Source organism: Pocillopora verrucosa, chromosome 11, assembly GCF_036669915.1.
Source record: "Pocillopora verrucosa isolate sample1 chromosome 11, ASM3666991v2, whole genome shotgun sequence".
Taxonomy (NCBI): domain Eukaryota; kingdom Metazoa; phylum Cnidaria; class Anthozoa; order Scleractinia; family Pocilloporidae; genus Pocillopora; species Pocillopora verrucosa.
The window spans coordinates 18,549,961-18,576,484 of record NC_089322.1 but is presented as its reverse complement, the minus strand read 5'-3'; the positions used below and the strand labels follow the sequence as shown (position 1 = coordinate 18,576,484).

The 26,524-nt window shown below is 36.5% G+C and overlaps 1 protein-coding gene and 1 long non-coding RNA gene across 15 annotated transcripts in view; one reads left to right on the top strand and one right to left on the bottom strand.

The window, feature by feature from the left end:
- Positions 1 to 3,833, top strand: part of LOC131777171 (uncharacterized) — a 31,766-nt gene extending 27,933 nt beyond the window's left edge. The window contains exon 3 of the long non-coding RNA XR_009339608.2: positions 3,369 to 3,833. This is a non-coding gene — a long non-coding RNA (uncharacterized lncRNA). The remainder of the gene's footprint in view (positions 1 to 3,368) is intronic.
- On the bottom strand, positions 968 to 26,451 carry LOC131777167 (potassium voltage-gated channel protein Shal). 14 transcript variants are annotated; one of them, XR_010719110.1, is made up of 8 exons: positions 26,262 to 26,416; positions 25,039 to 25,153; positions 18,629 to 18,666; positions 17,640 to 17,699; positions 5,096 to 6,663; positions 3,233 to 3,465; positions 2,669 to 2,745; positions 968 to 1,519 (listed from the first exon to the last, which is right to left on the bottom strand). XR_010719110.1 is itself a non-coding variant. In XM_066174267.1 (8 exons), exons 6-8 carry the CDS (start codon positions 6,253 to 6,255, stop codon positions 1,428 to 1,430), a joined length of 1,485 nt encoding a protein of 494 aa, XP_066030364.1. In that variant the 5' UTR covers positions 6,256 to 6,465; positions 6,546 to 6,663; positions 17,640 to 17,699; positions 18,629 to 18,666; positions 25,039 to 25,153; positions 26,262 to 26,416; the 3' UTR covers positions 968 to 1,427. The 14 variants fall into 14 exon arrangements, 13 of the variants coding, with proteins under 13 accessions (XP_066030364.1, XP_066030354.1, XP_066030355.1 ...); XM_066174267.1 differs by lacking the exon at positions 2,669 to 2,745 and having other exon boundaries at positions 5,096 to 6,465; positions 6,546 to 6,663; XM_066174257.1 differs by lacking the exon at positions 2,669 to 2,745 and having other exon boundaries at positions 26,375 to 26,451.
- Positions 26,452 to 26,524: the final 73 nt, after the last annotated feature.

Below are 26,524 nucleotides of genomic sequence, written 5' to 3'. Positions count from 1 at the left end.
GCTTCAGTGTTCCACAAAATCCTCGTTCACTGGAACAAATTTTAAGCAAATATTTGGAAAGCTTGAATCGCCAGGCGGGGAATTTACCCTTCTGTTACAGCGCGCTTTTTTTATTCACAAAATCGAGATTCTCTCATTCAGACTCAATACAGAACTAGGCTTGAGACTCGCGTCGATGATTTTAATAATAAAGCTCGTTAGAATTATTTATATATTCGTGTTATGTTTGTGGTGGTTGTCGGGACAAAGAAAAAAAACAAGAAAAGAGCTTTGTTTAAACTTGACATGTTTATCCTAAATTTTTCATGTTCACTCTCTGGACTCCCTGTTTATATCTGCCATTCCCCACCATTCCAAGTCAATGTTGATACTTTCCAATTTTTAAGCCCATTCCATTGGTATTTTTCTGTATCCTGCACAACAAGTATCCTTTCAAGGTTATTATTAACATGACAAAAGATTAAATTCATTACTGCGCGGCTTTCAAGGGTTCAGATCACAAGCATATCAAGTAACTAAATACAAAAAGCTTCAAGGCTCGAAAATTATAGTTTAAAACTAAATCTAATGTAGTAGCAGGATTTATTAGATGTGATATCTCATACATGGTAGCCCCCCCCCTCCCACCCCCACCTCCCCCTTTTTCACTGGCCCACCACCGCTACCATTGCATACTCTGTTCTCACTGCTGCCTGATACTCAAAGAAATGAGAAAGGGGAGGTGGCTGAAAGAGCATTTTTCCAGCCTGTTGCTCCAAGAGCTGTTTTATTCCACAATTTCCCAGAACATTTGTATTCATCTAGGCGGTTGTTAATCAATCCCTCTTCAGCGCGAAACTCGAAACTTAAACACTTAAATGAAGTAATTAATCAAATTAATCCAATTGAAGTACACATTCGCCTTTTAGCACCCTCCCCGCCTCACTTCCAACTCGCCCCTCTCCAACTCCCCCTCGCCCCACTTCCAACTCGCCCCTTTCCACCTGCGGTTTTGTATAATTCTGTGTGACATCTTTACTAGCTGGTTCTTTTCCCTGGTGCTTGATGTAGGTCTTTTTTCTGTATGGTTTTCCTCAGAAAGCTTAAACTAGCTTTCCAGTTGGTTGGTCAAAGTCATGACCATTACTTCTCTCAAGGGTTCCCTGGTTACCCGATTATTTGGCGAATGCTTTAAGTAGTTAACGCAAATCTCCTCTTAGCTTTAGCCTAGCTTTTCAGCTTGGTTGTATATTGAACAAAAATATCCCATGTTGCCCTGCGTCTGGTCAGTAACAGGTCACAGATGACTTCAAAATGAGGTAAAAACAGAAAAGGGAAACTGATGTTTTTACCACATTTCGACGTCCTATGTGATTTCTAAGGAACTTTAAACAATGAGGAGAGGGTCCAACACAAGTTTGGCCGAAGTACAAAGCTGAGGTACAAAACTAAATGTACAAAGTTCTAAAGTGCACGTGCTCAGCTATTGTTCTGTTCATTTGATTTTTTGTTTGTCCACGGACGGCAATATGGAATCTATCTAAAAAAGCAAAAGGCTATTAGTGGTGACGTCTTAAAATAGATCACTAGTGATCGCATCAGAACCAATTGAAATTTGTTTACAATACAGGGTATCATATAATTGGTGGATAATCACAACGTATTGAACACAAAGTTAGCACACGAGAGCAAAAGCTTTGCCACTGTGATGACAATTTTATTTTTGCTTTCCGGCGCGCGCAATGATTTCTTTAGTATTCATAATTTTTTTGGATAATATGTAATTCTCTGGTTTTCAGCCTCAAGAGTCTTAACTATTGTTATTAGCTATCTGAGTACAACATGTAATAGCAAAATGCATCAAGTCTGTGCGTTCATCACAAGCTAACATTGCTGAGCTGTAAAATTGAACAAAATTTTCTGAATTTATCAGTGTGAAATAGCTTCCTTTTCTGCGGAAAATTATGGTACAGAATATAATAGACTATGGTATTATCTAAAAGGTCATAAATGCCATGTATTATCAAACGGCGTATGTGCACTAGCACGTGGAGTAAATTTGAGTTGGGGAAGTGGAGCAGATTAAAATGGCAGAATATAACGAGATGTCCTATTTGCAATATCGATTGAAGTCGATATCAGTCAATTCCAATTAATTCGCTGATCTCTAAAATCGATGACTTATCTATCTGAGATATTTTTGTAACTTTGTAGGCATGATCGAGATCAATTGACTGTTTTTCGTTATCACGATTTTCTTGTCAGATCAATGATTTTGTGTTCTTTTTATCCAAGAAGTCAGCAACTTTTGTGAAATAATGTTAAGTACTTTTTGCGTCAATTAATACTCGGCCCGCTTTCATAGGGTGTAAGATATCGTTTCCAGTCAATATTAATCGATTATTGGTTATGCATTGGCCCGCATCAGTCGATAACCTTTGATATCCGATGCTCGATTTCACTGATTAAGAAGCCTTTTTGTCTCGTTAATACAGAATTACTCACTAAATCTACCGTTGAAAGAAAATTAAAAGATTGTGGTTCTATTCAACTATTCCACTCTCCCCTTTAACACTACCGACCTAAACATAACTGAAGCGCAATGATGGACCTTGACAAATATGACCAGCGGTTATGTAACAAAATATTATCTCGAATTCATAAACATCGATTATAGCTAAAAACTTACCTATAGTATGGCTAACGTTTCGAGTACACGTTATAGCTGTTTTCGCTCTCTCTAATATGAAATTAAAGAATTTCTTTCTGAAAAATAGTAGAAATTCTAACTAATAATACCTCTGAATTGATGTATAGACTAGAGAAGATGGGGGCTGTGGGTTTTTTTTTTTTTGTTCTTTGTTTTTCACAATAACGCACTTTTCGATTGGGTGTGGTTCTAATCGCAACGCCCAATCACAGCAAAGAAAAGTATTTCGTCTGATTAATTGAGAGGGCGATGCTACTTCATTGCATGCTGAAGTACTCTATCAATCAAGTTGTTACGCATCGAAATAATTTGAAGAAATAATTGGTCCACTTTAAATTGATTTCTTGGCGGTCTAACGTTTGGCTCTGAACCTCGCAATGCGAATGTCACTGAATGGTGCAACAAGATCGAATCGTGAAATGGGCTAATTTTCGTTGAGAAAAAGCATTATTGAGACTGAAAGGGATTTGAAAACATCATGCCTAATGATTTAATGTCCAATGTTATTTCCCATGAGGTTCGAGTTATCACCATTCGTTTCACCTTTAAAGATCTCCCTTAGTGAACAGCGCTTTTCCTCCAAACAGGTTGCGCACTCCACATTTGTCTTTTCACCAGGCCTCCGCTTCCTTCTTGCTGTCACAGATTCCAACGTGCATGGTACTTGTTTTTCTTGCAGGATTGGAATCGGCAACGCAAGTAAAACTACTCCAGAAACACAGCAAATGGAACCAACTATCTTACCAAGAATCGATGACGGCACGACGTCCCCGTAACTACACGGTGATAAACATAATACAACATATATATTAGAACGATTGAATCACTCGATTAATTACGACACAGAGCAATTTCTAGCTAACGAGAAACATATTTACGTTGCAGCTACGTTAAGTATATACAGTTGATACGAATAAAAAAGCGATCCTCGCAGTTATGAACACTACTAAACTAGTAGTTGAAATAAGGCCTGAAAAAAAATTCAGGCCCGTACCGGATTTAAACTCATAACCTCTGCGACACCGGTGAGCGTTCTACCAACTGAGCTAATAAGCCAACTGAGAGCTGGTCATTATGTTGGATCCAACCAATGAAAATTAGTTATCGTGGTAACCTGAGTATTGAATTCTGCGTATGATTTTTGCGTGTGAAAATTAGTTATCGCAGTCATTAAAGCATTGATTTCTATGTGTTTGAGCGGTATTTATAAAGAATGAAAATGCATATGATTTAAGATTAGCTCGAAGGTTCCCTCAGGATATTTGCACTCAAATAAATTTGACGCTCTAATGAGAATTAGATATCCAGCAATCTAACTCTAGATCTTCACTGTATTTTACTCTCAATTTAGTTTTTTAAGTTTTTAATTTCTTTTCCTAGAGTCGCCGATTAATCTTTCCCTTTTTTGCCTTTGTGAGATCGTTTCGTTTTCCTGTTCATCCCTTTCACCTCTTTGCTTGTAATAATGTAATTCTTCATTTTGCGACGAAGTTAGCTACTGGCCCTACAGACTATTTTCACACAACGCTAGAATTTAAGAGTCAGTGTGGAGTCCATTTAACCCTGGAGCTAAATTAGCCATTGAGCCGGCTGAAAGCTGGCAATACAAAGTATCTTTTTAAGTCGGTCGACGGTGAAAATTAAAGGCATTGTCTTTTCTCGCTTGAGTCATTGAAATTGTCAGCAAATACCGCAAGGTTTTAGTTCTTATACAAAGAGCTTTAATACAAATAATACTTTGCCTAGCAGCTGGAGACACTCAATTGCAATTTTGAAAATATCGTTCTCAGCAAGGCTTATTTTATTGTAAAGTTCAATAAACCTCGAGAAGTGCTGTGGATTTTAGGGCGATTTGCGTACACAAAAGACACTTAATACTAATTGAAATCTCGAGCTTCGAGTATATTCATAGTTATTGCCAAACTTTCCCTTCATTTTTTACCGTAAGAAAATTAAAAAATTGAGTGTTAGATCAATTTTGTATCGCTTTCATGTTATTCTGGAATAAGCGGACCAAAAAACCACAGATTGGTTTTTTAATTTACGTACCCACGCATAATTAATCGAAACGGCAAGAAACCGCACAAATACCTTACTTCTAGGTGTGATTTTTTTCAAGATCGAGAGAAAGCTAAATGCGATCAATGGATCTCTTTAAATTGTCACAGCTTTGGTCCCAATACTTGAGGATCCGAATTTAAAAACCGTTCATGGTTTGCGTCAATTTTTGTTCAGAATTGTAAGGTAGAAAAATTTTGAAATTTTGATTTAACGAGAGTGAGAGTAATCCTCTGGTGATAATAAAAGCTCTTTACAGTAATAAGAATAACTAACACAAATTTTACATTTAAACATAAATTGCGATACTTCGATCGCAAAAAAATTATATAAACAAATGATCCTTACCCCACAGTCATGAGAGTGACACAGATGTACCAAAATGATTCTGGAATACTTGAAAACTGCGGATCCCCCTCCGCGAGTTCTAAATAATAAATCGCTGTTCCAAATAAGATTATCGCCAAGAAACAGATGCAGTAGAGGAAGACGATGTCGACAGCACATCGCCGTAAAGTCAACAAAAGGCACCGAAGTCTTCGAGAGTTCCGGGTGAGTTTCAGAATACGAATCACTCTTAACACCTTAAGTATCTGCAGAAAACTTGTCTCCCCACCAAAACTTTCCACTACCAGAGTTAAATAGTAAGGAACTATTGCTAATAAATCGATTACGTTCATTGCGTCTAACATAAATTTCTTCTTTTGCGGACAAACGTAGAACCTAATCAAGAGCTCAGCTGTGAAAATGATGACACATATTGACTCAATGGTGAAGAATATTTGGTGGTGTTCCTCTCCGCACGTCGATGTTTCCCCGCAACGCAGTGTCTCCAATGAAGCTATTAAAACACTTACAAATATGAAAAACCCGTAAATTATGTGGAATATCACTCCAGTATTAGTCGTCTTCGAGGGGCCTATGGTTCGCCAAATCTTCTGCTTAAGAGTGAGTTTTGGTTCGCAATGTAAGTCGCATAAATTGCCGTTGCAATTTAAATATTCCCCCTTAAGTTCGTCATTGTCTCCTTCGACGAGAACTCCTTTCTCTTTTGGACTGCAATGATCCCAGCAGCAATTGTTTACATCGTAAATTGAAAACCCGTAAAATTGCAATTCCTCCTCGAAAGCCGCGGGACAGTCTTCTTGCGAGCAATGAAGCTTGCCATAACGGTAGTAATTCAGTACAAACTTGAACAGATATGGGTCTCGATCAAGAAAATACTCCTTCCGTCGCGCGTCGTAGAATTGCTGCATCGTATCGATGCTTCCTAACAGAGAGTCAGGAAAGCGCAACAGTGTACTTTGCCACGTTTGGAACTTAATTCCACTCACGTTGATCGTCAAACGCCTGTCGTTGGTAGAAGCAAATGACCCTTTCACCCGCCGGTCGTTTGTAGACCCAATAGAAGTTCTGGGATAATCGGAAATTGATTTTCGCTGGTTTTTGTTATTGTTAGAGATACGATGTTTCTTAAATAATGCACCCGAAACGCTTGTGTGAAACATTGATGGATTTCCACACCAAGATCATCAACGTTTGTCTTAGTTAAAGCCAGTTTAAAATCATGTCGTAGTTACTTCCAGCGTCGGAGTTCTTCTTGAAATGCACTGTTTGTTTTTTTTTCAAGAGCAGTGTTATGACCTGTTCAGTTGGATCACAGTTTTGAACGTGCTGTTTACGAGACCGAGTCCTCTTCAAACAAGCTTCTCTGTGATCTTTGAGATAAAAGGCGGCCACGTGTTCGATTACAAAAACGATTGATTCGAAAACAGTACAACAAAAACTTTAAAATTACCATATGTTTAGCTTCGAACAGAAAGACGTCTCCTTTCTTTTTTGACAGAGTATTTCATTGGTTCTGCTAATCGCCAACTTGGCTTTTACGCCCTCCTAATAAGCTCGCCGCAGTGGACCTGCAGATAAGAGATTGAGCAAAATATTGTATTCGAGTGAGTAGAATTGAATTTTGATGATAACTTGTTATCATGCTAAAATGTGTGTCAGGCAATTTTCTAAAAACACAGCGATAAAACCACTAATTATGAACGGGGCATTGAATGTCTTAAATTTATGAATTGTTTTCTCTATGTACGCTGTTATGTTATTTCTGTTTTTCAAAATAATCCCAATGTCTCTTGACATAATAGAAAGATAAATACATAACAAAGGAAAAAAAGCGACTTGTTTGATCTCTTTTAAATTTTTTTCCACATGCGACACAGTCTGTAGAGACTTGACAGAAAGCTGAATTTATCCATGACAGATTTCTTTTTCAATTCAATTTCAACAAAACGTTCTCCATAATATAGATCACAAAGAGCATTTTGTCACAATTCATGTTATGTTTCAAAAACGCTTTTAACTTTAAGGGTTGTGCTAATGTAGTGCGGTTTTGTCACCTCTTAAGTGAAATTAAGGTGCTCGTCGTTGCGGCAATAAAAGCACTAAACAAAGTTTACGATACTCCGGACTTATTTGCATACGACGGTCTAATCGCCTCCCGATGCTAGCAGTTATAAAAGAAACTCCAGGAGTTTTCGGTCGTTTCCGATTCCGTTGAGAATTTCCAGCGTGAGCGACTCATTTTAAATTAAAATTTCATTAGCAAAGCCATAAAAACAATACGTTTTCAGAAGGTGCAATATATGTACTTGGCATGAATATGAATAAACATGATAAATATAAAAAATTTTTAGAGTTTTTTTTTCTTTGTCGTTTACAAAAAATCAAGAATGAAAGAAAAGAGAGTGAGTTAATTTGCCTTTGAGCACACCAGGAAAGTTACGGTCGAAATGCAAAGCAAATTTTTACATTCATGTTTCGCTTCGTTTTATTTTGAAATCAAACAATGTTTCTGCAATGAAGCTCTTTACTTATAGCTCTGTGGACGCCATTACACATCTATCAAACAATTAATTGATCAAAAAAATATGGTGGATCTTCGGATAACAGCACTCGGCGAAGACTATAGAGAAGAACCCATCCAAGATGTGAGATTGCTAGAACTGTAGGAACAAAACTCCAAACTGAATTTGCTGAATTTCTTTTCTCTTCCTTTCTTCCGTTGTAATGTCTTTTTTAATCATCTTTTTTTATTATTTCTGGTGAATTTTCACCCCTCTAACTCTCAGAAGAAAAAAGTCGTTGTAATAGTGAAACACTTGGTGCGATGACATCTTAAACTCGAAGCAAATCTGAAATTAAATCCCTCAATTTCAATAACTTGGCCCCATGTATACTTTCAATTAACTAGGCGGGATCTTAATGAAGCAAATAAAATTACGTTTGTGGTACACTACATGACCTGACTTACTCAGCTCGATAGATTTTCTGTTCCTCACTCGTCACCTCGATTAAAGTTCTGACGGAAAAACACACTGGACAATGGCCGAGGCACCCTGTCAAAAACTGTTTTTCAGCTTTTATTTTAAATAATTTTTCTCACTTGTATCGAATTAAAGCATCTCCAATTCCGGTTTTCCTTCGAAGGGTGTCCGCCATTTCCGCCGTTTTAATTATATTTCGCTGTCGCTTCTTTTAGATATGCCGCAAATAAATATAGTTGGAAAAAAGGAAAACATATCTAATTCCGAAAAGGTGACAAACTTTTCACCTCTTCGGTGAGATATAATTAATTTTACATGAATAAAATCAAGAAATATTGGATAAAATGGAAAAAAGTGCAACAAATGTCATGCTAAGTTGGTCGATCAGGGCCTCAATCTTGTTTTCAAACTATGATATCAGTAGCGGCCGTTCTTAAAGCCGTGTCCTGTTTTGTTTTTGTAATCTGTCTCTTGGTGCCTTGGTAAATGTTTTTGTTGGCGATTTAGGGGTCAAAAAGAACACGGAATTAGTTAGGAATTATGGAAGTTGCAGATCAAGGATATAAATTATGTTTTTTGACCGAACTTTGCGTGTTGTCCAACCATAATGCAAGATTATATCGCCAGCACAACATTTCCCAACATGTAAATCGTTGCCTTATGACATAACACTGAGCCTCACAGCTAAGGACTGCTTATTTGTTTCTCGGCTTATTTTTGGTTGTTTGCTTTCGATTCATTTGCTCTTCTCTTGATTTGAGGGATGTTTAAAGTTGAATGTCAGTTTAAACAGTTACACAATTCAAATATTTAAACAGTCAGGCTGCAAATGTTCGATCTCTTAGACTCCTTACGCGATGAAGGAGCTAAATCGCGCTGATTTGAGCCGTCCATTCTTACTGCGACAAGAAATATTACCGTCAAAGGAAGAGGAACTACAAAATGTTAGATTGAGAAGAAAGAACAAAACAAATAATAATTAGTAAATCAAGAAAGAACGAAGATGGCTTTGTGTTAAGAATCGCAATGATTTGAGCCGTCAAGACTGACTGCAACAGAAAAATTCTATGCACCTTAAAAGGGAGAAGAACAACCGAGTTCGATTGGGAGGGTAGAATGCGACAAAATGGTACGATTAAATCGAGAAAGAACGAGGATGGCTACGGAGAAAACTAGCTTGGATTGCCAAAAGATAACCTAAAAAATCTAGCCAGACATGTTCGACAAAACAAACTGTGTCCTAACTCTGTTGATACCAAGGGCCAAGCTTGATTGTGTGAGCTCAGCAAATTAAAGTGGCCTTTCTCACGAGTTTTTCCAACAATTTTGAAAAGAGTGGAATACGCTTCCACCACAGTTCATCGCTGCAATGTTGCAACCTTCTAAAAGATATTTTACAGACAAATTTGAAAATCAGGTTTTTACCAGACACAAGAAATTTTCCTCCACATGACACAAAGCTAGGCACAGTCTCAGTTTTTCCTGTGAAGGTCACCTTTTTTCACATTTTGCCTCAGCCAGAGATAAAAAGTCATTTAGTTTAAAAGTCTCGGCAGCTGCCTTAATAAGCTTTATAGCACACCATGGTTTTTTAAATACAGATGAGATAAAAATTGCAACTCCGTTATTACAGACACCACAAAAAGTCAACAATTATCTCGCCAGACGATTTTTGAAAATCATTGGCGAAATAACCAATTAAAAAGCCAAAACAAATCTTCTGAAGTAATACCACGCATGCTCAAACAATTTGGCATATCGGTATATGATGTTCACAGTAGGATTTCTTCACCTTGACTGTGACAGTTGCACGGTCGCCACAACTATGAGGTAGGATACGCGCTAAAAGCTTTTAACAAATTAGCAGAGTTATTAACTGAAGGACCTGTTTAGTTGCGTCGGCGGATAATCGAGGAACTGAGCTGATTATCAACAGGAAGGATATGTAAACTACTTCATAATGCCATCATCATGCTATTTTATTACATTAGGGCAACAGGAAACGCAAAATGTTATGGTGTTATACGGTATAACAAGGCAAAAAGTACGAACAGAAAAAAAACCGATAACATGACCTCACGGAACGATTTAAACGTTGATTTGTTCAAGTTTTCCTTTGGGCTTTTCTGCGATGGACTTTTGGATAAAACAGATATTTTTGTGTCTTTGATTCCTTGTTTGTCACAAAGGACATTTTTCGCTTGTGTTGGTTCCTCCTTCGTGCACGCCTTCTACAATTGATATGATTCTCCAAGAATGCCGTGGGATTGTATATTTCAGAAACCATAACCCGAAAAGGTAAACGTAGAATCAAAATGGCATAATGAATCCCATTTTGCATGGCTCAACTTATGTTATAATAAAGTTCGGATATAACGCGCGCTGTCATCGGTTGAAACAGCGTGCTCTATCTGAGTATAGAACATAGGGAAAGACAGCTAAAGCCGTCACCCTAACTGCCTAATTGTGCTGTGATCGACCATTTCCCAGACCTCTCTCTAGCTTTTTTTCATTAATTAAAAGTGAAACACTCGGCCAACACTCGTGTAGTATATATAGTTTCGTGTTCATAAACAAAACAAAACAATCTTGATGACTACGTCTCGTGTTTCTCCCTACACTTCTTTCGTGCTCGAACCGCTTCCTGTGTGCTTTACAACAGAACAGAGCACAGCCAAGGCTTCTCTATTTGTTAAATAAAAGTGGAGATTTTGTACATTGCTCGTATTTTTAGTTAAACCATCGAGCAAGATGGACGTAACGACTTTTATGAAGATAGGGCAGATCAATCGACCAGTTCTACTCAGCGAAGCTCTCTTCAAACAAAATTGTGGAATATAAATCAGAATCTTGACCTTAATTTAACTTTTTCCCGTTCTGACTGAGAACTTCCCGTACCGCTAGTAATTAGAATATGCAACAGTTGACCACATCAATAAACTAGCGGCATACTTTGATGTTTTGATCTTGGCTATAAATGAGGAGAAGACACAGGAATTGTTTAAAAAATGAGATTGATTAATCTATCATATACCGCGTTTGACCGAAAACGTCTTCCTTTCATAATTCCAGAAGATAATTACGGCATAGCCTGTACAAACTGATCACGTTATAACGTGAAAAAAAGAATCAGTTGAAATCCCACAGAGAATGCTTTAGAGTTTTTAAGTTTGTGCTTGTATCTGCGACTTATCATGATGAAATACGAAAAGACACAGCAGGGTCCAAAACACAACTTTCTTTGGTGTTTCCATGGAGACGTGGAGTTATTCGTCGTAAAAGTTTGTCTTATAACTAGAGCTCTGATATCAAATTCATTTCCATATATGTATATGTTTGTGCGTGCTTGATAACGCTCAATTTTTAGGATAATTCAAATTTTTTTCCTGAAAGTAAGACGTTGAAACCATCTGCAAGGAAACTAAGAACAAAAGAAAAATGGCGTTAGACCAAACAACTTTTTTTCTCTTAAAATCTAAAACCCTGAAGGAATGACGGAACAGTAAGAGCATTAAATGTCTTATTTCGCTGAAAAGATTTGATTAACTATGCGATCACCTCGGTTATTTAATGCATGAAAATCTCTCCTATTAGGAGATCGTTGAGTTCTCAAAAATTTGAATTTCCATTCTACTCTGAAACCTTTACGTGAACAAGTTTTCGGGCGTGTTTTGTATAATTGCACGCGCGTAAGATTAGCTGTTATATTCAAAGGGATCCGCCATTTATTACGAATGTTATTAGAGAGATCTCGAGAATCAAAGTATGGGAAAGATGACATTTCTGCAACGATAGCATTTTTACGGCTAAGACCGCGGGCTTTTTCTGAGCTCAGTCAAGATGGCTTCTGAAAAAGCCAACTAAAAGTCATATTACATTTTGCATGTCATAAACGCTGCTTATTCCCCTAAAGTGTTTATCGTTATGTGCGGGCTTCTTATTGGTTGTCCGAGGGCTGAGATATTTAATGGATTATATCAGGACTCATTAGCAATATTGGCTAATGCGGAAAGAAAAATAAAGCTTTTCAGGTTTTTTTTTCTTCTGTTTATCCACCATTTGCTAATGGCCAGTAATAAAATCAAACAAAAGAAATCTAGGAGACCTGTCTCAATTCATAGATAGAATATGCCGTTAAGATATTTTATATTGTCTATCAGTTCTCATTTTGCTCTGTAAAAGTTTCCGTGAGAAAAATGGCATTGATGTGCAAATGCACAAAAATTTAAAAGTTTCAGGGTATTTACTTCCTATTATCTCGCGAAAAGAAAAGCCATTTAAATATCGTTATTTTGACGGTGAAATATTCGAACATAAACTTGTATGAATTACCTCCTGTTGTAAGGGATAAAAGTGTAAAAGTTAAAGAAGACCTCAAATTTACAATAAAAAAATAATTGTGTACGTGCTTTTTAAAAAATTTAAATTTCATAATGACAGGCGGATAGCATTTCCATTAACCGAACAGCCATCAATGATCGCAGACAGAAAAAATAAAGAGATAAATTACATGGGCTCTCACTTTCGTTATCAGGCAAAGCTATCCTCTTGATCTTGAATTATTGAACCTTTTAGTTCACTTGGTAGAATTTGAAATCAATTTCAACGTACCTCTCTTTAAACTATGGTATTTGGGTGGGCATTGACAACTTATTCAAGGGCACGAGTGAACGTGTCACCAATGGAACAGAAAGTAGAAAACTAGTTACAAACCTAATGAATGAGAGCTTACAATCCCCTTCTCTGTGTCTAAATTTTACTTCCGAAAACTGATACTTCCCTTTTATCGTCCTGCTTGTCCCTCCTTTTAAAACAACATTATATTGAAGATCACCTGCTTAGCACCCTTGCTTTAGCTAGTTTCACGATTTAAAGACTGACATTATCTTCCCAAATCGATAAACCGCTGGACAAGAGTTCTGGAATAAATATTTCAACTATTGCCACACGTGAATTTTTCCAAACTATACAAGTCTTTACTTTAGAGCCTTTGTGACCTTATGGCGACATCACTTTTTTTTCTGAGATTTATGTTTCCTCAGAAGAAAATAGGAAAGTGTCAAACCACAAGCCATATAATATTCATCTCTTCACTGCTTTAAGTTGAATGTTGCCAGGCAACCTATACACTTGTCTTTCTTTCTCTCCGCGTGTTTCTATTTCTTGGAAACCTGTACGAGCAACTAGGCCTTACTAATAAAGCCATTCTCGACTCAAATAATGATTTTCTTGTTTTAATACAAATATGTAGGTATTTATTTATCTATTTATCATTTGTATTTTTGTTTTGATACTATAGTTTGTGAGTGGCGATGTGGTTGCCTCATTTTGGCGTGTGTGTTCTCAGGGGACTGATTTGTTTTCAAAATGGCGGCATATGCAATCAAGGACCTTAGAACTTCGAAACTCGGTTAGTTGAAAACTGATTTACTTAATTTTCAGGAGGGGGGATAAAAATAGATATCTGTAGTATAATTCTGTTTTAACTTTCATTGACGTCCATGGCTTACGTATTGTCAGGAAATTTCACTCCCAAAGATCAAGGGTGACGTAAATGGGTATTTTGATGCGTTCTGAAGGACATATTTTACATACATATTAATAAAAGTTTTTCTTTTCTTTTCCCTTGGCAATTGGAAATGAGGATAAAAAAGACTTTTAATCCAAGTTTCGCATGCATTGCAGCCGTTTAGTTTAATTGAAATACAGTCTTGATTTAAATACAGCCCACAGAAGTAGCCATCTCAGCACTAGAATTATTGTGAAAGAGACAAACGGGGGCGTTACACATCTTTTAAGAAACAGGATTGAAAGTCACATCGAATGAGCAGAATTTCGGATTCAGAGGCTTTACCTTTAAATTTAAACCTCCCCAGTCACTTTAAATACAAGTATTGGCGCAAATAATCGAGGTAAAAAGATTTCACTACTGTGATGTAACGGGAATAAACTTTCAGTCCTCCCAATTTTCAAAACTTCATCTTTGCTCTTCAATCGTTTGCTTTTTGGCCTTCAACTCTACTTTTTAAGTGCTATTTAAGAGGCCAAAAACGTTTAGGCCCTCTTTGGCGACGGAAAGTTTGGGAAAAATCACGCAATGCCTTCACAGAGTGGACAAATATATTCAGAAATGGATATATTTCATCCATAGAAAAGACTTTACAGCCTAACTAGGCATTTATAGGTATATAACATATTACAAAAAGTAAAGTAAACATGCTCACAAACCGTTTCTGTCCACACATCCTGTCGCGTCGTAAAAGGGTGCTTCTTGAATGAAAAATTTCTTATCAGGACACCGAAACTTGTCAGTATTCTGACACTATTTTTTAAAAAGGGAGTTTGAAATTAAAGTCCTTATTGAAATCATATATTGAATTGGCGACAATACTTCGAACGTAGGACGACCTGTGACGCATTGACGTCATTTAAAGACCCGACTGTCAGGTAATAACGTCACGGATTGCCTCGTTAGAGATCGTTTTCGTCTGGAAAGTCCTTAAAATAAACACATTCGACTATTGAATCCTACGCATTATACAGTCTATACATTTTACAGGTCGATATCCACAAGGACGTTCTCTTCTGGCATTTGATGCGGTGGCATTTTGGTAGAATTCAATATTGGCTGTCAATCTCTACAATGTATTGAACTGAGTGGATTTGTGAATAAATCGCACTACTGAGAGCCAATCAGATTGCATAGATCAGCGATTTCAAAATGGATATAATAAATCCTGAAAGTGGTGCCGTTATAATCCGAAATTCTTGTCCTTCTTAAAAACTTATGACATAGAGAAATTTTGAATATGTCAAATAATTGTTCGAAAGTTTTTTTTTTATGGGAAAGATTTCCAAAACCAGAAGTTTCATCTACACGAAAATTTTAAAATTTTCTGCAATAATATCTGAAGAAGTAGCTTGTTCCAAGATCTTACTCCAAGATCTCCGTTAATATCACGTCCCGTTTAATCTATACGAAGTGTTTGTTTTGATTGTAATAGGAAAATATATGTCAGATAATAATCAGGTTTTACACGAATAGACTAGAATAGTGGCGAACAGTTACCATATCCTCGTTATTACAAATCGCTGTAATTGTGTGAAGTTGCGTAAAACACTGAGTAGACGCGTCTCAGTACTCAGTTAAAAAAAAGCATACTCGCGCATCGCGACTCTGCAAACGAAATTCAGCTCAACCGGTGAAGTCCTGATCCGGTTTATTCTTTGCAAGTATTTGAACCGTGTAACCAGTCTTGAAATTGAAAATTTGCATCAAGTTGCTAAATTCGAAGGATTCGGGGCTAGTGGTCAGAGGCATTTCGATTTAGGAATGATTTTGAAACAAACGCTAAAAGTCTTCTTAAATACAACTTTAGCGAAAGCTCTTCTAAATTCACATACCTTGTTCTCAAGCCAGTTGAGAAATATATTGAAATTTCCGCAAAAAAAATGTACATTTTTGTGGATTTGGGTTCTGATTATAAGGCATGATTCTTACCTCGTCTGTGGCAACTGAGACGTTATTGTCTCTTAAATACGCCTGCGCCATATTAATTCAGAGAGCCAAAAACATCACGTATCTCTGACCAATTTACAAACCAAAATCTCTCTGTTTTGCATATTTTGAACAATTAAACACATTTGTACATCTTTTTTCGCCTCTTGGCTTAAAGTATCCAACCAGACAATCACCATATCCAAAATCATCCCGGTAATTCGTATTCAAATTTTTATCCGCTTATCAACTTAATTAACGGAACTGAATCGCGTAAAATGACCGGATTATTCGTTATTCCTCGCTTGAAATTGCAGACGAATTCCATATTGTGTTTACATGTCCTTTTCCTGACAGAGAAGTTCTCAGGGGAAATGATAATAATTTTACCCACCTGCGTCACGACAAAATTTGATACGAGAAAAAAAAAAATTGCATGAATTATAAATTTGCACTGAGAGCAATTAAGATTTTTTTTGTTCACCGTCGTGGCCTACAGTGTTACAGTAATCCCTACTATCACTTGAATTTTAACGCAACCTTTGATTCTCTCAGCTAGCGTCGTAAAGTTTTAAAAAGGAATGTGGATAAGAAAACATAGCGCAAGTTGCATAATCCGTTTAGAGTTCCCTCTGTTTTGGTATTCATAATCGTGGTGACATAATTTGTCACGTGTAAACGTGGGCAAATTCAAATCGTTGCGAACCTTGAATTCAACCTTTTTTTGTCTCTTCTTGTGTTTCGAGGGTTTTCTCTTTTGAATCATATTTTTATTGATGTTTTTATTTCTCCCTTTACATTCTGCAAAGTTTTCTCTCAACCTGAAAAGCATGACATCAATTAATTTCCAAATGGATTGGTGGAAACAGTTTATTTAAGTGATTTCTTTATTTCTTTTTCTTCTCCGAAGCATTATTTTCCCTCAACACCGTAAAACATCTCACATTTCCTCTGTAATAACTAAGAAAGTTTTTCCTGTAGAAGAACACAATAGGCTCAAAAGCCCGCTAATCGTTGGTGCATTTGCAGAGTAGCCTGTCGTTTTAAGAGAGGACTCCTTGCCAATTTTATCTTTAAAATTTGCTTCCTTTAACAGTGTTTGTTTTGTTTTATGTTTTATGTTTTTTTGCAAGAGAAGAAAACAGCTATGGCGTTTACTTTGCTTAAGCAGATGGCAGTAAATGTTTAAAAAGTACGGGGGCAACTTCTCTTCACTTTTTTAAACAGTACACTTTTAACCAAACTGTCTCAAATTCAACGAGTAATCGAAATATTTTGTGTTTGAAAGAGAAACCAAGAAACTGAAATCGTTTTTTTCTGAAATTTGCACCGCGTTACTCAGTTGCATTTCGCGATACACGTAACCATAACTCGCCAAAAAGGAAATAACAATAATGATACTCTTTTACTGCCGAACTGTAACTAATTTGTGCATTTTCAAGTCATCCAAAACAGCACCGTCTGGATTGACTTCAGATCAGCGCTTGCTCTTATAAACAATTTAAAAATCATATTTGCAACTTTTTATTTCTCTTCAACAGCTACCAGGGGAATTATACAAAATGATCCCATTTACTACAGTTAATGAAGGGGATAAGGCGAAGATGGGCTTAATGTCAAACTCCTTAATGTTAAATGTGCAAATGCTATGAAAGAAATATACCCTAACACCATTAACGTTCCATGTTTTAGTAAACATTTATCAATTCATAGGCAGGGTCTTAGCTTTTTTTTCCAAAACAAGACCTTTTTTGTGGTTTTCTTGTCGCTTAAAAGATCACATTTAAGTTCTTTGGATTCGAAAAAAAACTGCTAACTCATCGCAACGTGCAATATTTTTTGACCTGTTAAAATGTAATTCTAACAGAATTGAAGGCGTAATAACCGATCCGTGTGTCAAACGACGCGACAAATTTTTTTCAAAAACACGCTAAAGGGCCAAAAAATAATAACAAATATACCTACAGTAATCCTTCATGTAGAATGCAAAACATTACAGTTTAATGAGAACGTCATCCGGTGACGGCTTCTCTAAACTGAATTAACCTTAAAACGAGAGACTCACCCTTCGCGTAGACGCACTCTCGTTCGTTTTCATCGGAGATTCGTCAATTACGTTCATCTGCTGCAAATGACAAAAGGCTGTTTTTACTTTGTAATACATACATTTGCGATCGATATCATAATATTCAGTTTTGAATAATTTAAATTTTGACAGAGTGTTGAAGTGTTTTTTTTTTTTTTTTCGTAAACTCGATCTTGATTACAAGATTTCTGTCTTGCAATGAGCACTCAATAAACAGTTCTCGGCGGGAAGGAAAGCGTAAGGTGGTCAGACAGGAACTCATAGAAATTCAATCTGCGCGATTCCACAACCTCATTTGGCCGATAATGTGCAAATGTATAGGACTCTATTGGTCCATCGTGGAATTAGCGATAAAAAAATACAACAGGTTGTTAGACAAAAGAAGTTAAGCCTTCTATTACGAAGCTCTTTCACAACGCCTCTTTCTCACTCTTGGACTAATCTCTCTCGGGCATTACTGCATTACTAAATTACTCAGTTGGCTTCTGATTGAATGCCACATTTAAATCTTCTCTTGTTCGCGATCGTTTGCATGATACATCGAGACTGTCGATGGTGATAAACATGTCAAAAACGTATCATATTTCTAATGAACTTCAGATGTGGAATATTCCACACGAGGTTACAAGTTTAGCATCTGGAATCAACAGCAGTAAACCAGAAAAACCTTAAGTATCATTTTAAATCTAAGACGATAGATCGAAATGATCAAAGTTCTAGCGCAATTTTTGTTAAAAATATAGTCGTATTCAAAGAAAAATTTGTATTTGTATAAAAACATATAACAAAATTCTGAATATTGGACCTCGTTTTGTACTCGATGAATAACGAAATTGAATTCTCATAAATTTTTTCGAACAATGGCAAGTCCTACCTTAAAAAAGGTGTCTTAAAGTGCTCAAAAATGGGAAGCATAGATCGTAGTTTGCGGTACATTACACATGGAAAGTACCAGAGGGTTTACTTGCCTGCACTTTCGCTGTTTTTCGTGTATAGGCTTTATTACCTGTCAACAGGAAACGGTAAAATATAGGACCTCGTAAGGACGTGACTAAACTATATATTTGCGTATTAATTGTCATGCGGGTGGCCAGTGTTTTTCAAATGACGTTAAGAAACAGTAATACAAATAAGACCTAAGGCCCAGTTATTCGCTTTGAAGTACGTCATCGATTAGAATAGCCATTTTCAATTCACAGGCGTACAACATGTCCGGCAAGCGCAAGAGAACTTACGATGTTTGAAAATTCGAAACATTAGCCTTCGTCGGTTCGAAATGATACACAGTAAGTTAATCGGTTTCAACGGCCGTTTACCGTAGTATTTATACATATGTATAAATATTGCGGTATCAAGTTTTTCATTTAAGTTCAGTTTACAAGCGTCACGTCACGATATTTTGAATCCTTCGTTGCGACCTGCAAATTGGTGTTAACGTGAAAGAAACCACAAATTTTAGTGTGGTAAGATTAAAAGACACCAACATTGGCAAACCACGGAAAACGGAGATGCTTCATTTAAGGATAAATAAGAAAGTCATACTGCAACGAATTTTTGTTATTAGTTTCATTGCAATTTGAGGTCTTCAAATGTGCAAGTGTTTTTATGCTCCTCGCAATTAAAGGTCTTCCTCCGTTTGCTTAAACAGATGAAACATATGGCACGTATTCAACGTGTTAGACAACTGCACATCCGCCAAAATTTTTTGTGTTGATTTGAAGATCTAAGTACACATTTCGAGGTTTAGCTATGGAGAAAGAGACTTTGTTCGGCTTGTTCCGATACCGACTAAGTTATGTTTGGTGCTTTTATGCAGAGGAAAAATATATTTTCGACGAGATTTCGTCAACATTTCGATAAAAGGAAAGAAAAAGAAACTTTGACAGCGAGCTTTGCACAACGGCAAAACCACATAAAAATAACACAAAGGATCGCTATCATGCTATGGACAATGATTTAAGACTACGAAGGACTCGACGCAACAAAGATAACAAGATTTTTGGAAAAAAAATTTTAATGTGTCTCAGCGCAGGATGTTTCAATGTTTTTAATGGAGGATACCACCGGGTAATTAACAAATTCATCAGAAAATTCTACAAAATTCTATTTACTTAACTGAGAAGCGCTATTTCATAAGCAAGGCTGTATGTCAGTTTTTCGATAATAATCTCCAGGAAACTTTCATTAGCAAACGCCTTCGCTGACAATTGAATAAAGATTTAAATTAAGGTTTGCCATTAAATAGCTATTTGAGGTATTCACACCTCTTACTTTTTGTCTACTTAATCCCCCCTAGCGCCTAAAAAAAAGTAAACCAAAAAAAATTAAGTGCAAAAAAAAAAAAAAATTAGCAAAAACTGAAAGTAACACCTGTAGTTGAGAAAAGGCTGGCAAGCAGCTCGAAGGTGAAACTGAGGAATCATCAGAGCGGTCAATATTTCTCATAATGGTTAAGGAAATGTTTCTGATCGTTCCACTAAGACATTCAGATATCAGCCTACCAGAAACATCTCTGACAGCCTGGAGAAGGTCATGTCTCTGTAAACCTCTCCATGTATTATCTATATCTCAAGACAGACAAAGGAAATTCATTGACAGAAATTCTTGACAGCGTTTCCTGTTTAGTTTAACTCTCCTCCCTCCTTACGTCTATGTTTCAGATCACTGATAAAGGCATATAAGAAACTTGAAAAAAGAAGTTAATTCGATTTAATTCTCGCAAAAATCGTCTTAAAAAAGGGTAACTGTTATCACACGCACGCCAAACGCGTTCAAAACGCGAGCAAAACGCGCCCACTTATTCCTAGCAGTTTTCTTCAGCCTCGAAGTTGTCAAGTGATATTAAGGTCACTAATATTTCAAATACTTTAGGCTCTCCAAATGACTTTACTCTTGAATTTAAACAAGATCTTTTGATACCTATAGGGAGTGTTGGATTAAATTTTAAAATACCACTTTGCCTTATGACAGAAACTTTTGTTTATGACAGAGTATGACAGTTAAATATTCACAACGGCAAAAAAAATGGATTCGATTTCGTGATCATTAAGCCGCTGTACCGAAATACCCCCGACCGCAGTTCCGATCTGGCGCAGTAGGTTGGCGCCTTTCGCTTAAGGGTACCCCTGAGGATATCATATGGAAGGAAAATTGAAGGGAAAAAAGACTACGTCGTCATGCTGTGTGGGTTGCAGCCTCTGAAATGACAGGTTAGAGGCCACTAGTATTCCCTTGTCGCGTTTAAGTCTCATGATCAAAGGCCGGCATTTTAAATCGTTCCTTCCACGACATAAAGAGTCCAGCAAAGGGAATTTTGCAAAACTCTTATTGTTAATCGGCTTTTTATCCTTAAAAAAAAAGTTAAATTAATATAATAGTGCCTCTTTTTATGAGCAGGTAGTCCTTTTTTACATATTTGCAGAGTAATTCTTGAGAATATTGATCTGTAAAATCTACAGTAACCAGTCGACGGTTTCGTCTTTCTAATTAAACTTTTCGGTTCTTTTATCTATTTCATCTTTTTTTCCGTGAGCCTAAAGAAGACCTTTACTCGCTTCAAAACAGAGGAACAAATGATAGGTCGGCTTATTTGTGAGTGAAAAATGACGACAAATTTCCCTGGCGAAGAAAAGCGTTGCCTGGCTCAATATGGAGTAACACGTGGTTGGCCACCTTGAATGTTTAACAGAAAATGAACCACGGGTACATTAAAATTGCCTGTCTGTATTTAGTAATACCCATGCTAACCACGTTAGATACTACACGCAATAATGATGCGCTGGGCTACACTCTGGAGTGATTTTCACCTCCTTTTACCTTGCAATGTAGTATTTTGGCACCAACGTAATTCAGAAGTAGCTTCAGCTCAACTTTGATTAGTTGCTTGAAACAAAAGAAAATCAAAGTCCGTGAAAAATTGTCTTATCTTGATGAAAATTCTGCTCATGTATTAAACCGTGAGCAGTCATCATCGTGTTTCATATCCAAAAACTGAAAACATTATTCTCCAAATTGCCGTGCACTCCAAAAAATGGCGATAACCATGCACAACTGTTTTCGCTAACCTAAGTCAGGATTTTTTTGTACATCTGTCATTCCCTTCGAAAAAAAAATAACGTTCTAGTTTTTAAAATTGTGATTCGATTGCATGTACATTTTGATTGCGGTGAACATATATGGAATGGAATCCAATTTCCGTTGTTCAAGATTCTGTAGTGCGACGAATGTTTTCGAGTAGTCTTCGAAATTAATAGCATTTTACACGAGTAATCACCACAAATACTTGGAAAACCACGAATTCAACCCTGTAGCAGCGAATCAAATCGAAAGAATTCAAGTAACAAAGTGATAACAGTACCTTAAAGTGGAATTTTCTTTTTGCGTATTTCGTCTTCAGAACAGCACGCTTCTACTTGAAATGAAAAACTCCTTCAAACACCCGCATAGTAATTTATCGACCGATTTGACACTTGGATTGAGGAAACTACGATTAAGCCATCCCCGCGGGCATGAGCGAGCATAAATTTTTGTCTCTCTTGCCTTTGTAAAATCCTGCGTGATTCAAAGCTTTTAATTTATGAAATGATTACACTCGGCCACCCTTCTGTCTTGTGACATGACACATGAAGAGATAACAGATTATTTCAAATTCGTAATCAAGAATGCACGTAGATTTCACGCAGTTATTGCCTGCCGATGAATACGTAGAATAGTGATAACACTCCCCTGGATAAATATTTGATGAATGTGGCTTTTATGGCCCGCAAAATAAACCATTATTATGATATTTGAGGCGATAAGTTAAACATGATCAGCCCTCTTAACTTTATTCGCCAGATATTACCTTCAAATTGACTTATTTTCCTCCCTTATCAGGGATGGACTGTCTCCTAACGAGCAATAATTTCCATATCTCATAAATTCAGTATTAGAACACCGGTAAATATTTACACATGTAAAAGCACAGGATGTGAATATTTAATTTAACAACCTCTGCAGACTGAGGTTTTTTCTCCCTCTAGGAGAAGATATTGCCTTCAGTACCAGTAATTACATTAGACTACATTACCCACAAACATTTAAATATGTATAGTAATATATTTTCGTGAAATCTACTCGAAAGCGAATAGTATTTAAAATATTCATGGACGCAAACCAAAATGAAACTTTCATTGAAGTTAATTAAAAATTGCTCCATTTTTTCTTCCAACCATACCCACAAACTGTGTTTATTTCGAGTTTCTTTATTTATTAAAGACTGAAACAACCACACGCTTCCTAACACCTTTGCATGAATGAGTTTGTGTTTCACCTTTTCACGGCACTTTTGCAGCAAATTGTATTTAAAAAGTACTCGGTTTAATTGCAGCTGATCACTACTTGAAAGAAAAGTGAATGTAAAAGCAGAATTACTTCCTTAATTACAGTATTCCATATCCTACAGCGATGAAAAAAAAAGATCCTGATAAAATGAGGAGGAAATTCTAACAGTTCATGGCTGAACAAGCAAGGTTCTTCGTAACTTTGAAGGAAGCGCTTCACAATTTTACGTGACCAAAAAAAAAGTCGAATCTTCCATTCATGCTATTGATTTCGTTACCGCAGCCTGGATATTTCACCCAAATCAATAAAAGAGCTGCCAATAAGGCAAATGCAAACTTTCCCTGGCCGTTTTATAAATCTGAATCCACCTTACTCATTTATGAGACGCATAGTTATGGACAACTTTTAAAACAGCCTTTGATAAATAAATCACGTTACCTGTTCTTGAAGCCTCCTCGAAACAATTTAGTAATTCGGCTACCGTCTAAGATACAGACGAAGTATAGCGCAAAGGAAGACGGCGAAGTCCTCCAGCGACGAATGACAAACACAGCAAAATGTTACTTTTAAATATCGCGGTTTATTATCATGTGCGACTGATAAAATATATGATATAATATATGGATATAATATATGGATCGTTTCATTTTTCGGAAAATATGGATCACCGGAATTTGCTGATCCTTATTCTATCAGATAAAACCTGAACATTTGCCACTTTATGATTAGTTCCTTTAAAGTTCTCTAGCGAATTGGGTCATTTAGATTTATCCAAATCAGATTCGATCATAAACTGGAATTCGCCGTTGATCTACACAGCGGTCAAACGTTAAGCATGCGCACGGGGATCAAATTTGGCCAGCTGCGCATCTATTCGCGCCTAAAATCTGACAGAAAAACATGAGCTAGAACCGCTGTCACGCAAAATATGTAAAGAAAAATTGAAACTTCAATAGAAATCGTCTTGTCTTGAGTATTATCAAAAAATTTATACGCTTCTAAAACACCGTGACTCAATGGCTTGCGTGTTTGTTTACAATTTTTGTAAGACAACTTGGGTCTGAAAGCCTGAGAGCACGCTACCTATCCATTACAACATCCACATATGCACAGACGTTCGACCGCTGTATTCCTCGGACCTGTAACGTGATTTAGTCAGCAGTTTTCTCCAAAAAATGGTTGACTTTGTTGTATGGAGTTGCTTTTGCGATTTTTTAACAGGCTCGAGGAAAGAGGTCTGCTGATACATGTCACAGCTACAAACACCTTTTCCCGTACCCACATTAGCTTGTTATGGCGTTTCAATGAAATTTGACATATGGTTTCTGCTGGTTCCGGCTCAAACCGCTCATCAAATGCTTAGAGGGCCGCAAATTAAATGTGCTAAATCATATTTTATGATTCAACCATATTTTGCACGTTTCCATGAAATTGAACCACTGACCACTGGGCGTTGACTCGGTCCTGATTAAAAAAGTACTATATATATATATATATATATATGCAGTGTGTTTGAAAAAAGCGATGGACTAAATATTCAGCATAATTCAGAATTGATGGAGAGTTATGACTTCCTCGTTTGTTTGACGGCGCTAAAACACATTTTCTAATTTTCGTGGAAAAATAGTGTTGTATATACCAAAATTTTCCTGTTGGAATGGTAAAGAATGAATAATACTTCTCTCATTAATTCTGTATTTGATCTGCGATGATGAGAGTTTCATCTTATCGTTTTTTTCCTTCGCAAAGAAAAAAAGCAACCGATAGACGAGTTATATACGAATTTACGCCATCCGATCGTTTTGTCAAATGCAGTAAAAAATTATCTCTTTCGTGGCAGTCCGGTGATAAACAATTTTTGGTTCAGTACAGAGAGACTGAAAACTCACGCAATTCAAGAGAAGCAAACTCTGCAGCAATAACAAGATAAACATGTGGCAATTTATGTGCGAGTTGAAATTAGTTGGGGCGTTTGTTTATGCGAAGTTGTAAAACATCAATATTGCATGACAGGTATGAGAGAGAATTTCTGAAGTCAAAGAAAGCAAGTTCTTACCATGTGCCTATGTTCCTTTGAAGCTTCAGAAATGGAATCCAAATATATTCGTTTGATTGTCAAAAAATAAAACGATTCTCCAACTTGAACTCAAACAGAGACCATTATAGATAACCTGTTGACAAGAAGGCATCGAAATGATGAGCTGAACAAATATAAACGATTACATACACGCTTTAATGGAATATATTGTTCTTCACACCTTTCTGAAAGCTGGTAAAAGCTTTTTCTTACCTTTCCTCAAAGAAATTCCAACTTTCTTTAAAGGAAATTTCAGGAGAAGGCATCGGTATTGAATAACGGGAAAAGGCTTAAGCTGTAATATCCTCGCCTGCCTTTTTTCGGTTTTATTAAATTGTCATTTTTCTCCATTTAATGTGTTTCTGGAACTTTCAAGTGACAAGTTATTGATGTCTTAGCAATTCAGTCGCCAAATCAATCATTTTTATTCTGTCATTTAAGCGAATTATTTCAAAAAAGCTGCGGTAGTAATAAAATATGACAATAGAAAGAATTGCAGTTATAATTTGTTCACACTAAGAATGAGTGTTGGCTATTTAACACATCGCGTCTTTACACCTAGATTGTTGCTGTTGCCACAAACATATTTGTGAGTTCAATTAACGTCGCTTCGTTGCTGATAAAAATAACTGGTTAACCTTTAAAATTTTACCAGTTTTCATGAATATATTTAAATTTCCATTTTCTAAATTATTCTTAAAAAATACTCACAATCGCTTTCTACACTCTAGTGGCCGTGACGAACGTAAGTTTTATTTTTGTCGCATGTTTCTTGATTTCCAAAAACATTTTACTATCGATCTCCATTTTGATCGTGATCATTACCAAGGTAATTTTGAGGAGAAGAAACTATTCATTTTCAACAGTACTGTTTTGGTGTTTTACCATTCTATCTCAATTTTTCTCAATCATTTGTAAAATCTAAAGGGCACAAATATAATGAGTTGTTGTTGCTATCGTAAACTTTTTTACCTGCTAGTCGCTAAACTGAATTTCAACTTCCTAAACCGAGTCCTTTATGTGATGCTAAACTTAGAGAGAATGAACCAAAATAAAATCAACTCATTGAATGTTACTGTATGATCAGGCTGCCGACTTTCTCATATAATTTCAACTGATCCTTTGACCATCATTTTGTATTATACCCACCAACGAGGTATAAAACTGTTACATAAAATTGAAATGACAAACATCCTCCTCACCCGTCTCAGTATATCTAGAAATTAAGCTCGTGTATGTGCCAATGTGCAGTGCTCTGTAAAGGGCTCGAGTAATTTTTTAAACATCACTTGTAGTTTTTCATGTACAATTTTACCTCTCATTCTTGATTTGCCTTGAAGTCTTTCAAAACAAAGCCAAAAAGAAAAGGATCTTGACAAACGCAGACCACAGCCTAAACCTGACAATGTGTTTTTTTATTATTTGACCGAACGGGCTTATGGGGGGGTTTGCAGAACTAATTCCC